The sequence below is a fragment of the Octopus sinensis genome, linkage group LG18, assembly GCF_006345805.1.
Source record: "Octopus sinensis linkage group LG18, ASM634580v1, whole genome shotgun sequence".
NCBI lineage: Eukaryota > Metazoa > Mollusca > Cephalopoda > Octopoda > Octopodidae > Octopus > Octopus sinensis.
The window spans coordinates 12,538,449-12,556,042 of NC_043014.1; the positions used below are offsets into that span (position 1 = coordinate 12,538,449).

The 17,594-nt window shown below is 37.9% G+C and overlaps 2 protein-coding genes across 2 annotated transcripts in view; one reads left to right on the forward strand and one right to left on the reverse strand.

Annotated features, from left to right (window-relative positions):
• LOC115221619 (centromere-associated protein E-like) overlaps positions 1 to 4,731 on the reverse strand; it is a 49,204-nt gene extending 44,473 nt beyond the window's left edge. Inside the window, 2 exon segments of the mRNA XM_036510969.1 lie at positions 1,439 to 1,498; positions 4,617 to 4,731. Coding sequence (XP_036366862.1) covers positions 1,439 to 1,488 — 50 coding nt within the window. The 5' untranslated portion in view covers positions 1,489 to 1,498; positions 4,617 to 4,731.
• A 7,749-nt stretch (positions 4,732 to 12,480) lies between these two features.
• Positions 12,481 to 17,594, forward strand: part of LOC115221620 — a 34,968-nt gene continuing 29,854 nt past the window's right edge. The window contains exons 1-2 of the mRNA XM_036510970.1: positions 12,481 to 12,548; positions 14,453 to 14,467. Of these exons, the coding sequence (XP_036366863.1) occupies positions 12,481 to 12,548; positions 14,453 to 14,467 (83 nt within the window). The remainder of the gene's footprint in view (positions 12,549 to 14,452; positions 14,468 to 17,594) is intronic.

Here is a 17,594-nt window from a genome sequence, read left to right on the forward strand (position 1 = left end):
GCATGGTGGTCACAATGCATTAAAGAAGATTAAGTATCGGAAAATGTATACAAAATGGGTACCTTAGCTACTGACACCCAATTTGGAAGAAAGAACGAACACCATTTTTTATCTGATTTTATCATCATCATCATCACGTAGCGTCCATTTTCCATGTTGACATGGGTTGGACGATTTGACAGGAGCTAACAAGCTGAAGGGCTGTTCAGGTTCCATGTCTGTTTTGGCATGGTTTCTATGGCTGAATGCCCTTCCTAATGCCAACCCCTTTACAGAGTGTATTGGGTGCTTTTATGCAGCACCGGCATGGGTGCTTTTTATGTGACACCAGCACCTAAGGGCCTGCAAGACTAGGGATGCTCAGTTGGAGAGGGTTGCAGGGGATGAACATGTATGCAAGGACAACCACGTTTTTTTCTTAATTTAATGTGTCTTTTCAAGCACAGCAAACCACCAAGAGTTTTGGTCCTGTCATCCTCTCTTTGAAACCTGTAGATCCTTAAGAGATGAAATGTGGGCTTATCCTTATGATTCAGATATCAAAAGTTCAGTACATGGAATGGACTTGCAACTTTTCTTCAAAACTTCAGAAGTTTGACCTTTTTGATACCAACCTACCCGAGATTGCTCCAGCTTCTATAACAAAAACTTTCTGTTCTAAATTATAATCTTCCATCAATTAAATTAGTTTGTTAAATTATTCCAGACCCCAGCTTAATTATTAGAAAGTTATTTTACAAAATTCTTCATTATTTAAAAAATTAATTCAAACAAAGATAGCATTTGTTAACAGAAATTTGGAATAAGGCGGCGAGCTGGCAGAAACGTTAGAATGCCGGGCAAAATGCTTAGCGGTATTTCGTCTGCCGCTACGTTCTGAGTTCAAATTCTGCAGAGGTCAACTTTGCCTTTCATCTTTTCGAGGTCAATTAAATAAGTACCAGTTACGCACTGGGGTCGATATAATCGACTTAATCCGTTTGTCTTTCCTTGTTTGTCCTCTCTGTGTTTAGCCCCTTGTGGGTAGTAAAGAAATAGGTATTTCGTCTGTCGCTACATTTTGAGTTCAAATTCCACCGAGGTCAACTTAGCCTTTCATCCTTTCGGGGTCGATTAAATAAGTACCAGTAACGCACTGAGATCTATATAATCGACTTCATCTATTTGTCCGTCCTTTTTTATCCCTTCTGTGTGTAGCCCCCTGTGGGCTGTAAAGAAATAAGAAATATGGTAACAAAAGGGTAAAGAGCCTATGATCAGCACAAAGTCTGTTGGGACAACAAAGGAACCATTCTCCAAGATTTTTTCTAAGATATCTCTCAAGTGAGACTCAATTCCAACAACTAAGACAGTACCGATGATATCTACGAGATTTACAGACTGCCTAAATAGCAGTAATGGTCATCCTGTAAGGAATGAAAAAGAAATAGAAGCTTACCGTTCATTAAGTGGCCGTAGTCGAATAACGACTTGAATCTTGTCTGACATTTTATTCAATCTGCAAAAGATAAAACAATATCATCATCATCATCATATTTGTTTAATGTTTACCTTCCATGCTGGCATGGGTGGAACAAATCAAATGGAAAGCAAAATGTTTTATACAATAATCCCTCGACTATTGCGGGTGTTACATTCCAAAACCTCCCACAGAAATAATTAAAATCTAAAAAAGTATAAATACCTATCAGCCACAAAAACCCAGATTTACTGAGGAGTCCATGATATAAATTTACATATATTCGCCAGAAAAATCTGCAATGTACTGAGTGCACAATAGGTGAACCACGATATGGTGAGGGATTACTGTATATCAACCCTTTAGCATCTATACCAACCACATCAAACCCAAATATCCTATCTGTTTTATGTTCAAACTGGTCAGATCTAGCTTCTCATACCTGTCCTACAATGTCATTCTAAAAATATACAATGACATCATCAAAATGTCGAAGCTACAAGATAATGCATGGTTAATTCTAGGACAGTTGCGTGAGGAAGTGCAGATCTCTAACTGTGGAGGGAACCTAGGGAAAGACATGATCTTTGGATGCTGAGTCTCACAGAGTGATGACAAATGATTGAGATCTTTGGCAAATTGCTGTACTCAGAAGACTTGTCAAGCCAAGTGAAATCGTAGTCATGGACTGTGCCGGGGACACATAAAAGGCACTTATGCCAGTGACATGTAAAAGACACTGACTACACAATTGGAATGGTTGATATTAGGAAGGGCATCCAGCTGTAGAAACCAAGCCAAAATCAGACTGGAGCCTAGTACAGCTCTCCAGCTTAGCTGTTTCGGTTAAACCATCTAACCCATGCCAGCATAGAAAACAGACACAAAATGATGATGATGTTAATAGATAAGATAATCTGAATGCTAAAGAGTTAAAGGCCAAAAGAGATTATCATTACAAGCATTGGCACTAGGTCAACATTTGTGTGTGAGCAGAATTTTTTAAGTTACTTCACTAGCACTTAGTTTATTGGCCCTTGGAAGGATCCAGCCATTTTCTCTGCCTTCTATTCCCGGGAGGGTTGTTGGGGTATAATCCTAAGGCATCTTTTTCATAGGGTCCTATCAAAAGCAATTGTCATTACACTTTCCAGCTGGATTACTAAGTGTGACCAACTGAAAGTATAGATATCATCTAACTATTTCATTCTTAGGTTACCCCTCGGTCTCCTGCCGGTTGGCTCAGCTTGAATAATCAATCTTGCAATTCTCTCTTGTGCCATTCTAATCACATGTCCATGGTACAAATGCTGTGACCTTCCTGATCACCGAGGTTATACACCCTGTCAAGTAACATAACTCCATAGATCCATTTGAGGAGCCCCGTTTGTGATCATATTGTGCCAATGGCACGTAAAAAGCACCATCCGAACGTGGCCGATGCCAGTGGCGCCTTGACTGGCTTCCGTGCCGATGGCACGTAAAAAGCACCAACCCGATCGTGGCCGTTGCCAGCCTCGCCTGGCACCTGTGCCGGTGGCACGTAAAAAGCACCCACTACACTCTCGGAGTGGTTGGAGTTAGGAAAGGCATCCAGCTGTAGAAACACTGCCAGATCAGACTGGAGCCTGGTGCAGCCTTCTGGCTTCCCAGATCCCCGGTCATACTGTCCGACCCATGCTAGCATGGAGAACAGACGTTAAACGATGATGATGATTGTTTAACACAAGATATTTTTATGAGTTATTACATGTCATTTATGTAAATAAGATATAATGCATTAAACAATAACACACTATTCAAATAATATCATAACAGTTTAACATTCTAAGACAACAAGTGTAATTAAGTGAAGAATTGCTAAAATGTGGATCGTGGGAATTTAAGGAGTTGAAACTAAAGCTTCTTGTAAATATTGTAGATGTGAACTAAAGGCAAAATTCCAAGACTTAAAACTCCCAACAAACTCTAAGAGAACATACTAATGCAACATCTTTGAAGAACATCTCGCACATTACTATCTTATAATGTGTCATGTCAACATGAAGGATCGGTTAAAGAAATGTGGGCCATCTTTCGTTTTCACCCGCAGAAACATAGTCATGCGAGTCATTCAGTTGACTTATACAAGAATAATAATGGTGTTAGCAAAACTGTATCTAATCTGAAAATGCACCATACAAAATATAATTCCATAATTCCTGACTGCAACTATTTATGTTAGAAAAAAAAAAGCTCGGATTTTTTGCGTGGAATCAAGTACCCTGACCTCCTTAATATGTTGCAAATCCCATATTTTGGTTCGGAGGGGGGGGGGTTAGCCCCACCCTTCCGAACCCAAATATGGGATTTACAGCATATTACGAGGTCAGGGTACTTGATTCCACGCAAAAAATCCGATTTTTTTTTTTCTTAGTGAAAATCGTGCGGGTGTTAATCTGTAATTTTACCGAAAAAAATGTTTTATTTTGACACATTCTACCAGTTTACGAAGTTTAAGTGTTTAGTTAACTAGAAATTGTGTTGAAAACTGCCGTTCAAAAGGAAAAGATCCCATTAACAGTAAACAAACCAACCAGAAAATATTCGCTATACTATATAATAATAATAATAATAATAATAATAGAAAAACTTGGTAAACGGCTATAACAGTAATGACTTATGCAATTTGAAACACAAACGTGCGTGTCAAAATATTAGTGTTATTTTCCTACGTTATATCCGTACTTTGGTCTACTAGTTAGAAAATACTTATGTATATATAAAATAACTAAATCAAAAGCACTTTACAATTCTGCTGATTATATAGAGATTAAGGATATTCTGTTCACTTTTAATAAGGGCATATTGTCCAACATCATATATATACATGCATACATTAAAATTGGTGATCTTCGAACTTATATATATATATATATATATATGTGTGTGTATATATATTATATATATAAGTTCGAAGATCACCAATTTTATTTTTTTTAGATAAATTACAAAAAATATTTAGATTTTGATGCTATTCAAAAGAAATCGGACATTTCCTGAGAAGTGGGAGAGCTGACTTGAAAGTGATGTCGGGTGAAACTATGACAAATAACAAGTATAAACAAGCACCTTAATTACTGTTAATATTAGAAGTCCAAACATTTATTGTACTTACGTTTATTTGAGATTGTGTTTACATACACGATGTAACCAAGATATAATAATATCGAACAGAAATCGTTCGGCTTCTGATAAAACGCAAACAGTGAATACAAAATTCAAACTTTAACGAAAACGAATGAGGAACATAATTTAAGCTTGCCACGCTTGTATTTCATTGGTTGATTAAAATAAACTACTGATGTTGATTGGTCAATAAATTTGCAACCGGTGTAGACGGAATAAAAGTAACTGTGGATAAATCTGATGTGTTGATAAATTTTTCTAACAGAAATTTTACAGTCATTTACTTTTCCTTGACATTATAAAATAAGAAATTATTTTGAAACAAATATAACCAAGTCTTTGTATATTGCAATTAGATCTAATTTAATATATAATTGATTCTTCCGTTTCATAGTTGAAAACATAAAAAGAGAAGTCAGTTCCCGCTGGAACTCCGAACGTTATTGTGCTTTTAATAAATGCCGCATGCAATATTTACTTATCTTCATTTGCTTCTTGTGTTTAAAACCTCTTTGTGACATTTCTATCTCCCAATCTCTCTATCTAGGTATAATTAATTATTTTATTCTGTCTAGGTATAATGAGATAAATACGAAACAGCATGCAATATTTACCTATCTTCATTTGCTTCTTGTGTTTAAAACCTTTTTGTGACATTTCTATCTCCCAATCTATCTATCTAGGTATAATTAATTCTTTTATTCTATCTAGGTATATTTCACTCTTTTATTCTATCTAGGTATAATGAGATAAATACGAAACAGCAGTGCTGAAGAAGTAAAGCAATTCAACCTTTAGTAAACACGGTGTTGCATTGTTTACCTTTTCATTTAGAATTACAGAATTAATCATGTCTTCTGACCCACAGCAATTCCAGTTTTGCTCTATATGTCATGCAAGTCATACTGGAGGTAAAAAACACGTCTATTCCAAGAAACATAAATTGTTTCTAGATAAGGCATTGCAGCGGTTTGATGAGAAAGTAAGTAACTCAGTTCGCATTCATTACTGATATTGTTGGTTAGCCACAGGCAGGACTCTAAATGGTTAAACATAGTCTTTTACGTGTTTCAGTCATTTGATTGCGGCCATGCTGGAGCACCGCCTTTAGTCGAGCAAATCGACCCCAGGACTTATTCTTTATAAGCCTAGTACTTATTCTATTGGTCACTGTTGCCGAACCGCTAAGTGACGGGGACGTAAACACACCAGCATCGGTTGTCAAGCGATGTTGGAGAGACAAACACACGTACATATACATATATACGACGGGCTTCTTTCAGTTTCCGTCTAATCCCCTCACAAGGCTTTGGTCAGACCGACGCTATAGTAGAAGACACTTGCCCAAGGTGCCACGCAGTTTGGACCGAACCCGGAACCATGTGGTTGGTAAGCAAGCTACTTACCACAGAGCCACTCAACTTGGGCCATCATCTCGTCTTTTCGCGATCTTTTGATTTAAGAACTTTGCAGTTATAAATGGAGCATAGCTACGCAAATGTATCTCCACTGAAAGTTACGAGGAATCTAAGCCGAAGGGGGCACGATTGTGCAGATGTGCCTTATAATTTTGTTACTATAGCTATTTCTTACTTTACTACAGATTTATTATTCATTAACAATTTATTCTTCCTTCATGTTTGGATTATTGTGTGTACTATGGTTGATGAAAAAGTTGCCAACGAATTAGCAGTAATACCTGTCAGTGACAATACAATATCACAGAGAATTTGTTCAATTGCAGGGCATTTAGAAGGAATGCTTATTGCAAGACTGCAATCTGGTATAGATTTTGCAATACAGCTAGACGTAAGCAGTGATATTGCAAATTGCACTACACTTTTAGTTTATGTCAGATAGGGGATCTTTTCGGTTTGAACGTTAGTTTTTTCTAGCGGTGTTATATGAAATTGTCACTCATAATTATGACCCTAGTATCGATCTATTGCATTTCAATCTCTTTTAGGGTTAGGGGTGGGGGAAGGGTATCTTTTTTCTTCACAAATGTAAATAAACCCAATCTGTTTCTTAAACGAGGGACATATTCATACGGCACAGAATGCTTTTTAACTCAATAGACATCACTGATTGATTGAAATTGAAGAAATAAAACAACAAATATCTTACAAACTATAGAATTTTCTCAATAAAGGCAAGAGAAAAAGATGTTTTATAAACACATTCTACCAGTATACGAGGTTTAAAATTTTTTAATTACCCAGAAATTATGTTAAAAACTGCCGTTCAAACCGTAAAGATCCCAGGTAGATATGCGTGGCAAAATGATGTGTTGGAAGACTTGTGCTGCCTAAATTTGACATCGTATACAACTGGTGCAGACATATTTGCTACATTAAAAGACTGTCTTGTTGGGCAGTATAAATTAAACTTGAAAAACTGCAAAGGGATTACAATTTGGAATCACTTTTATACACTGACAAGCTCTGGTATCAAAGGGACTTTCGGTGAATCTTAAGGAAGCATTGAAAAGTGCATTTAAGATTGTAAATTTCATTGAAGAGAGCTCACTAAATGGTAGAATATCTGAAATATTCTGTTCAGAGATTGGATCCCGATACACCCACTTGCTGTATCACAAAGAAGGTTGTTGGTTGTCATGAGGCAAAGTACTTAGCTGGGTGTATGAACTTAGAACTGAACTTACGTTTTTGGTAGAAAGAAATAATCCCATGGCACAACTTTTTGAAGAGGATATTTGGGTTACCAAACTGGCTTATTTACCTGATATTTTTGGCATTCTTAATGATCCAAACATGAAACTTCAAGGAAAAGTGGCAATATATTTCAACATATTGAAGGGTTTCAGAAAATCTTTATTCTAGGCACAAGGCCCGAAATCTTTGGGTAGGGGGCCAGTTGATTAGATCAACCTCAGTACGCAACTAGTACTTAATTTATCGACCCCAAAATGATGAAAGGCAAAGTCAGCCTCGGCGGAATTTGAACTCAGAACGTAAAGACAGACGAAATATCGCCAAGCATTTCACTCAGCGTGCAAAGATTTCTACTAGCTCATTGCCTTGAGGGGGTTTCAGAAAATGCTGAGTCTATGGCAAAGAAGACTTAAAAGTGATTATTACATGTTCCCAACATTGTTACAATACAATGCTGAGAACATTGTCAGTGATGACATTATGAAGATTAAAACTAGAGATTTTGTCACTTCTTACTTTCCTATCTTGAAGCTTTGATAAGTATTTCCCTGAAAAGAAATTTGAATCAGTGAAGAAAAAGCCCGTGGAAAGCAAATCCATTTGCTTTCCAAAGCCCTGCATCAGTAATTGAGTTAACCCTTTAGCATTCAGATTATTCTGTAAAATGTAAAGCTTATGTATTCACACCATGTAAAATTAATCTTGCATCATTTCATGGCGTTGAGATTTCAATGATGTGATTGTTTATTTTTAAAATGACACAATAGGGTAGCTATGAATGACCATATCTGACTAGTTTGAACATAAAACAGGTAGAATATTTTGACCGGATATGGCCGGTTTAAACACTAAAGGGTTAAACTTATTTCCCTGAAGAGGAAGCTGAATTGCTGCATCTTAGTTGTTCCTTCACACTTAAGAATGGTTTTGAGAAATTAAATTTGTGCTAATTTTGGATTAAGAACAAAGAGGAATTTCCACTACTGAGTAAAAAAGGCTTTTCTATTATTATTGCCTTTTGCAACTACTTTCTTATGTGAACTGGGATTTTTGACATTAACTCAATTGAAGACAGGACAGAAACAGGCTCAACCCTGCACCTGATATGCATGTAGCATTGTCTTCCTCTGTTCCTAACTGCAATCAAGTGCTTATTAACCCTTTTGTTACCATATTTCTGTTGAGATGCTCTGTGTTTCTTTCAATTAATTTTAAATATAACAAAGAATTTAGTAAAATAACTTAGTATCATTAAGCTAGTGTTAGGAACATAAATTGTGACTAAGGATTGGTGAAAGATTTTAATTCAAAACTTATGAAAACAAGACATTTATACTACAGAGCCAGAGGTGGTTTTGGCCGGGTTGGTAACGAAAGGGTTAACAAACAAGGGCATCAATCTCATTAAATGACATTTTTTTTCAAATATTATTTACTTTACCTTTGTGTTGGAATTTCCTCTAAATATATTTTTCTAAAAATAATACTCTGACATCCATACAAATAGATAAATACAATTCCAATATGTGCGGAATATAAGAAATATACATATGAATTGCCGATGCTAAATAAATGAACCTGGAGAATAGAGTTTGGCTTTGGGTGTGATGGGTCACGATGCAAAATGTGGTTCTTGCTGTGGGTTGCAGTAAAAAAAGTCTGAAGAATGCTGCTCTAGGAAACTGACTCAGCCTAAGGGGACAAGATGGCTCGCCAACCACCTGGATGTCATCGAGGCATGAGAATAAATGATTGAATGTGATAAAAATAAAGATAAAATGAAATAGAGTAAAAAAGCACTACAAGATAACAACAAAAGGGGCACCAAGGAAGAGCAGTAAAGTAGAAGGCATATATATAAGGCAGAGCATGCAATCCCAAACACACACACATACATATATGTGTGTGTGTGTGTATAAATACATATACACACACACACACACACACACACATATATATATATAGAGAGAGAGAGAGAGAATGTTAGTTATGGTCAGTTCAAAGGGTTACTCAGGGTTCCATGTCCATAAGGCGCTTAACTGAAGTGCTTTATGGACGTGAAACCTTGGGTAACCCCATAGACCAGCCATAGTTAACTTTATCTAAATACTCTACTGCTCTATAACTTAGAGTGTGCTTCTCTTTTCGATTTATGATTTACTGACAAGATATATATATATCTATTTTTATATGTATTGATATGAGTAGGTCAATTCGGGAAACAAATGCTATGACCTACTTTGCTCGTTGTAGTCTGAAAGTCTGGAATACAAAGTTATTGTCCTTTGTTCCGTCAGATTCTGGAAGGATTAATGAGTTTTAAGGCGACCTTTGGCCTTGTGCCGGTCAGGGAAAGTTCGAGGAAGCTACCCTTTAAAAAGCGAACGAGCTGTGAGTTTGAAACAGTCGGCCGGCAGTTCTGGCAGAGACGGGACTGATATGAAGGCGGTCAGTAGAGGAAGACAGACAGGGAATCTGAGGAGCTGACAAGCGAGAGAATGACAGTGTAGAGGAGGACAGACAGGGAATCTGAGGGGCTGACGAGCGAGAGAATGACAGTGAATGTGAAAGAGGAAGACAGGCAGATAAGATCTCGGCGAGAGGCAACGACAACGTGGAGAAGGACATACACATAGGATTAAGGAGCGAGAGAGAGGGACTACGGTATGAGGGCACTGGCTATTGTAGTAGCTCGTAACGGTATGTTTATTTATGTTTGATATATGAAAAGAACTGTTACAGAATTTTCCAGTAAATATTGGTGCTTTGGTGTACCATTTATCTATTTTTATATATATAACGCACACATACCAAACAGACTTCCACACAGTTTCCATCTACCAAATTCACTCACAGGGCATTAGTCAACCTGGAGCTATAATAGAATACACTTGTCCAAGGTGCTACACAGTGAGACTATACATGAAACCATGTGCAAACCTCTCAAACACAGCCATATTGGCACCTATTAGATATTGATTTCAAATTTTGGCACAAGGCCAGCAAGTTGATTAGATGGACTCCAGTTTTCAACTGGTACTTATTTCATTGACCCCCTAAAGGATGAAAGGCTAAGTCAACCTCAGCAAGTTTTGAGTTCAGAATGTAACGATAGACCAAATACTGCTAAGCATGCAAACGCTACAGCCAGTTCACTGCTTTCGGTGCCTACTAGATATTAATGTTATGTTGAGATCACTTCAATCTTCTTTGTCCTTCTTCATTGTTAAATGAGTTCTTACAAACAATAACTCTGAGCACCTTTTCAAACTACACCTGTCTAACACCCGTGGACATATTTACAAAGTCAGAAAACAGCACAGCTCCCATGACTTTAGGAAACATTTTTTCACACTGAGAGTTGCTGAAGCATGGAACAAACTGCCGGCATCAGTTGTTAGTTGTCGGAGCACTGCATCCTTCAAAACTTCCATGCTTCTGAGATTCACCAACACTACACCTGATTTTCTCCCCTCCATACACACACAAGCATGTATCTGACTCATACATTATTCGCTTTCCAGACATTTTTACATTACTGCATATACTTTATACGCACTATCTGACAAGTTGTGGTGCACCTGAGCACTGTATATAATTTTTTCATATTATTTTTTTATTATTTTGCTTTCTTTCTTTCTTTTTTTTTTTTTTTTTCCAGCTTTCTCTGTGTAGAAAAGCAATTGAGAATCCATCTGTGATAATTTATGCAATGAAGAAAAGAAACCTGCAGTAAATGGTAAATGTTTGGTGCTATTTTTGTTCTGTTGAAATTGAGAGCAATTCAGTAAATGGTAATTTTCCTCATCATGGAACTACCTATTGGCTCACCTAACAACGTATGTCGATTGGCTCACCTAACAACGTATGTCATGTTTATTTTATTTATATTTTGTCTTGTTCTTTGCAAGCTTTATTTTTATCTTTGTAGAGTGTCTTTTATTGTTTACTGGAGCAATTACTTGAAGGGTTTGAGACAAGCAAATTGACCCCAATACTATATTTTAGAATCTGGTACTTATTCTCCATCGGTCCTTTTGCCAAACTGTTAAGTTATGATGCTATAAACAAGCCATCACTAGTTGGTGGAGATGGGCAACACAACGATATAAAGGAAGTCAAAAATTACCTGCAATAATAATCTCTGAACGAGGTATAAACATACCTAACAACGTATGCATGGTTATTTTTATTTATATTTTGTCTTGTTCTTTGCAAGCTTTATTTTTATCTTTGTAGAGTGTCGTTTATTGTTTACTGGAGCAATGACTTTGAAGGGTTTGAGACAAGCAAATTGACCCCAATACTTATATTTTAGAATCTGGTACTTATTCTATCGGTCTCTTTTGCCAAACTGTTAAGTATGATGCTATAAACAAGCCATCACTATTGGTGGAGATGGGCAAACACAACGATATAAAAGGAAGTCAAAAATTACCTGCAATAATAAATCTCTGAACGAGGTATAAACAGTAACTGCACGACAATGTGAGTTTGGGTTGACGAGGGAGGGATGGCCTCCCTTTGCAAATGCTGATGGGGCACAGAAAGTGTGTCACTGGCCAGCTGGAGGCGATGTTCTCCTGGGCTGCAAGCTACAGTAACACCCACCCTTAGTGGTTAGCCATGTTGAGATGGCAAATTAATCTCACAAAAATAACCTGTTTTTGCTGAAACATTCTTTAGGTTGGCCACATTTCCTTCAGTGCTCACATACTATATGGCTCAGAATCCTGAACGTTATCAAAGAAGCTTGAGAGGCAGTTGGATGGAACCTACACTCACCTCCTTATGAGAGCTCAAAATCTCTCGTGGAAGCGCGCCATCCAACCAAAATGCAAATATATGGGAAACTACCACCTGTGTCATCTCTTGTGAATAGGAGAGTCCAGTTTGCTGGACATTGTTGTAGAGCTGAAAAGAAGTAATTTCTACTCTTCTCCTCTGGAAGCCATCTACTCGCAATACCAGAGGGTGCACACTCTCCTACCCTGATGTAATCTCCAGGGATACAGGCATCCAGCAACAGGACCGTAATGCCATGATGGACCGTGAAGTCTGGCGTAGCATGGTAAATTCCATTGTCTCGACCACGGTCGAACAATGATGATGATGATATGATGTAAATGTGTTTGGACCTTGATCGCTTCAGTTTTGTTTTGTGTGTTACACAGTAACATGGCCTCTGCTTTTGGTGTGCACCAAGGAAGAAAAGAGATCAGTAATCCAATTTCTCTGGTCCGAAGGTGTGTCATCATCATCATCATCATCGTTTAACGTCTGTTTTCCGTGCTAGCACGGGTTTGATGGTTCGACCGGGGGTCTGGGAAGCCAGGAGGCTGCACCAGGCTCCAGTCTGATCTGGCAGTGTTTCTACAGCTGGATGCCCTTCCTAATGCCACCATTCCGTGAGTGTAGTGGGTGCTTTTTACGTTCCACTGGCACAGGTGCCAAGGAGTCTGGCAGCGGCGATGATTGGTTGGTGCTTTTTACATGGCCACCGGCACAGAAGCCAGTCAAGGCGGCGCTGGCATCGGCCCGCTCTCAGATGGTGCTTTTTATGTGCCACAGGAACTGAAATCATTGCAGATTTCAGTACAATAGGGGGACCGTGTTCTACTGTGTACAAGTATGTATGAGTGGATCAAGAAGTTTAAAAATGACCAGACATTGTATATTGGGCTCTCCATCTACATTACAGTGACTTATGCCCCACCTCCCCTGAACCAAATTTCCTCCCAAGCACTGTACCTATCTCACCCCTTTCAGGGGTGAGGCAAGTTCAGTGTTAATATTTAGTTTGGTATCAAATGATACTGCTTATGCGATATGATTGGATGACAAGAGAATCTTTTCTCTTTTATTTGTTTCAGTCATTGGACTGTGGCCATGCTGGGGCACCACCTTGAAGGGTTCAGTCAAACAAATCAAATCCTGTTACTTGTTTCTAAGTCTGGTATTTATTCTGTCAGTCTGTTTTGCCAAACTGCCAAGCTACAAGGACATAAGCAAACCAACACCAGTTGACAAGTTGTGTGTGTATGGTGGGTGGAGGTGACAAACGCAAACACACACATCATCATCATCATCGTCTAGTGTCCACCTTCCATGTTGGCATGAGTTGGATGGTTTGATAGAGCTGACCAAGCAGGAGCCTGCTCCAGACTCCTGTGTCTGTTTTGGCATAGTTTTTACAGCTGGATGCCCTTCCTAACACCAACCACCCGCAGAGTGGACAAAGTGCTTTTATGTGGCACACAAATTCATTCACAAGCCATTGTTCGGCCTACTGTCGAAATTTTTTTTCCTACAAGAGTTCCGGACCCTAGTAATGAACTCTTTGCATACAGCCAATCAGAGCTCACCTTGACCAATTTCTTGGTAAAACACACTCTACCAAGTAAACTCAAGACAAAGAACAGTGTTGTAAGTCGACCGATCGCCAAATTATACCTGATTTTAGAAGACAAGTAATTAGATAGATTTGCATCTATACCTATTATCAGATTATGTCAGGGCCCCATATGGTAAAGATGTGGATGGGAAAAATGTGGGTAGAGGGTGATGTGATAGCAACTCTTACTGCTTTATAAAGTAAACAACGACACAAATAACTACGCAGAGACAGCCATGGTTGAAACAAGAACAAGAATAACAAGCATTATTAAAAGAGAAAAGAAATATGTCATTCCTTACCCAAGTGACCTTTTCTTATTGCCCATCGCTTGTTATGTGCTCATAAAATTAGTTTGATAGTTGAGCTGTATGCAATGAGTTCATAACTGGGGTCCGGAACTCTTGTGGGGAAAAAAAGTTTCGTGGCCTACTGCTATAAGTAAAGGCACTTGCCTAAGCCACCACACTGTGAACTGAACCTGAAACTATGTGGTTACAAAGGAAACTTTCTTAACCACAAAAAATTACAAAATTGCTACAAACTTGGTTTGAGCAAACACTCCAGAATGCAAAGGCAAGCATCATTAGAACAAGGTTTTATTTACTGAGGAAGTTTCAAATGAGTTATCAACGTGTTGCAGTTGTCATGATGTTATTCTATACTTTCTCTACTTCCAGAGACTTCACAAAACCAACACAAGACTGTTCTTTCAGAAAAATTTTTGAAGAACTATAATAAATATATTTTTTACAGAAAAGAATTTGAAAGGTAATTTCTATACTTACATTCATGTATATATGCATATGTTGGGAGATTGCCATTATTTAATGTGTAGGAAGAATAATTGTAAATTCAGTACATGGATCCTCGTTAATCACCAATTTGTCAATTGGTGATCTGGGATAATATGGTATGCTCATTTGCAAACCATGTTACACTTCTAAAGAATTGATCCATGATAGCAGAAGTCACTAATCAATCAAAGATTCTGCTTGGTCTGCAAAAGTTACTCCGGTGACCATCCACAACGCTCAACAACACAGGTTCCCAGAATGCCCTGGTTTTGTTTGCGTTTACATGCTGTGATGTGAGTCTATATTTTTCGTGTGTACATGCACCCCTCTACATGGAACCAGTGAACAGAAAAAATAATTTTCACTGTCATATTTTTATTATTTACTGATCATATTACTAAAGTTTGTTGTATATATCTCTTATGATAAAAGCCACAGTTTCTCTGCCTGTTACCATGTTCGTTTTTAATACAATTGTACAATATACAATTTCTTCAATTGGAATTTACCTATGATTGTTTGAAGTAGATTCGATTGGGTCATGGCATGTAATTTTTTTTCAATTTGACCCCCAATTAAGCAAAAATTAGATCAACTCGATATTTTACGATTTGCCTCTCTCATTTCATATGCTTCACTCTTTCTCTTACCACACTTTCTGCTACTTTCTCTTTGCAAGTGTACACACACATAGACACGCAAACATATACATATACGATTGCCTCTCTCATTTCAAATGCTTTCCTCCTCCGTCTATTACCACACTTTCTCCTACTTTCTCTTTGCAAGCGGGGAAACAGATACACGTGCATTGTTTTGTGGGGGAAGTTCTTTTGAAGTTGGTGTGCATCGGAAGCATTGATGTACATGTGTGCGTGCGTGAGTTGTTGTGTGTGTGTGTTTTGATGGCGTGTGCGACACAGAAAGTGTGGTGTGTAAGTGAAGTGCTTTTGTTAGTGTTGTGTAAAGAGACAGAGAGAGTAATGTTTGGCTGTGTGTGTATGTGTGAAAGACAGAGATAACTGAACTTTTTTTATTCACTTTTTGTAGTGAGTGACTGAGAGAGAGGTTATGTATGTATATATGTATGGCTTCAGTGACACATACCTACGTACACCTAAAGCACGCACACAAACGGAGCGCGAACTTCAAAAGAACTTCATGCTCTATCTATCTGGTTTGCCATTCCTCACACACACACACATACACACGCAAACATATACATATATGATAGTGACAAACACAAACGTTTCAAACAACTACATACAAACACTCGAACACACACACACACACACACGTGTGTGTTTGTTATTAGTAAAAAAGCGCCAAACACAATTCACTTTCTCATTCGAACACATTTGCAAACACACACCAACGGTCGAATTGCCATAACTCAGCAGAAAGGTAAATTGGTTTTTAATTTACTATCTGTCGCTAAATTTTGGTAGTATTAATTGGCAAGTGTACTTCAGTTGTCAATTGTTGAAAGAAAGAAATTGTAAGCTAAGAAGGTGTGTTGTGTATGTGGTGCGTGCGTGTGTGTGTGTATGTGTGCGTGCGTGTGTGTCTGTGTAGGAAGTGAAGGATAAAAATATGGCAAGAAGTGGACAGATGTACATATATACATACATCCATACATACATGTGTGTGTGTATGTACGTGTATTAATGTGTGTGTGTTATCTCTCTCTATATAAAGCGAAGTTGTCTGTGTGCGGCAGGTTTGGTAGCCTTCAACTATCTCCTCCGAGACCCTGCGGCGCAAGTTGACCCAAATTGAGAGTATGATAGAAGAAGTGTTCTCTTCTTCCTTCCGTAGAAGATAAAATTCAAATGGACCATGTTAAACCAAAAATTATTTACATCAAAAAGCTGCTTTTTTCTATGAAAATCCCTATTTTTACCATTTTTTCACTGCTTTGTCGCCACTTTTTGGTGTATTTCAACCAGAAAATGTTCACTTGAACACAATAACAAGCTAAATAATGCAAAATTTTTACTTTTCAAAAATTCCAATTCCAGCGGGTCGAAACAAACCCGAGCAACGCCGGGCGATACTGCTAGTTATTACAATAAAACAATATCTTAATATAAGTATACTAGCCATCTCAATATTGCTAACCACTAAGGGTGGGTGTTACTGTAGCTTCTAGCCCCAGGAGATCATCGTCTCCAGCTGGCTTTAGGCACACTTTCTGTGGCCTTATGGTATTTGCAAGGGAGGTCATGCTTCCCTCGTCAACCTAAGTGATTGCACGGACTGCAGTTTCTAGGTATTTGCCTGTCTTCAGCGTACTGCAATCACCGGTTTTCGATGAAGGGAGACCGTTTGCAAATCCTTATATATGGTTTTTCCAGTAACTTTTCGTCACTGATTTCGAAAAACTCTGCAAGCAATAATAAATCTCTGAACGAGATGTAAATAGTAACTGCATGACAATAAGGTATACTAGCCATCTCAATATGGCTAACCACTAAGGGTGGGTGTTACTGTAGCTTAATATCTTAATACATGTTAAAAAACAGTTTGGAGATGGTATGAAACCATTTTTCCTTTTTATGTTGGGGTTGTCATCATAGCGTTATTGGATGACAAGGGTGATGTTTTGGCTTTGACAGCTGATTGTAATCTTGTCTGTATCTGGAAGGTCTACACAGATTGAAAGACGGACTGTGATGTGTGTGAGTGTGACTGTACATACATGTGTGTGTTTATGAGGGAGTTCACACACACACACACACATAAGAATTTTCTCCTCGTCAGCGATAAATACAGTAAGAAATAATGAAATACTTACTTATACCCATGAAAGAAGCAAACACTGAGCTCATGACTTAGTGTTTGCTTATAAGTAAGTATTTCATTTATTTTTACCGTATTTATCGCTGACAAGGAGAAAATTCTATGAATTATCTCTCTCAAATTGGGACTGATACTATAATAACGGAATTTAAGAAATTTCTGTCGGCTTACTTCGAGACACGTGCTTCTAGTGATAAATTATGGTTTATTGACGATTTAAGTCTATTTTCGGCATATTTGGCATTAGAATTTTTTTTCTTTTGCCCTTGTTTATAAGTTGTCTATAAATTTAACCTTTA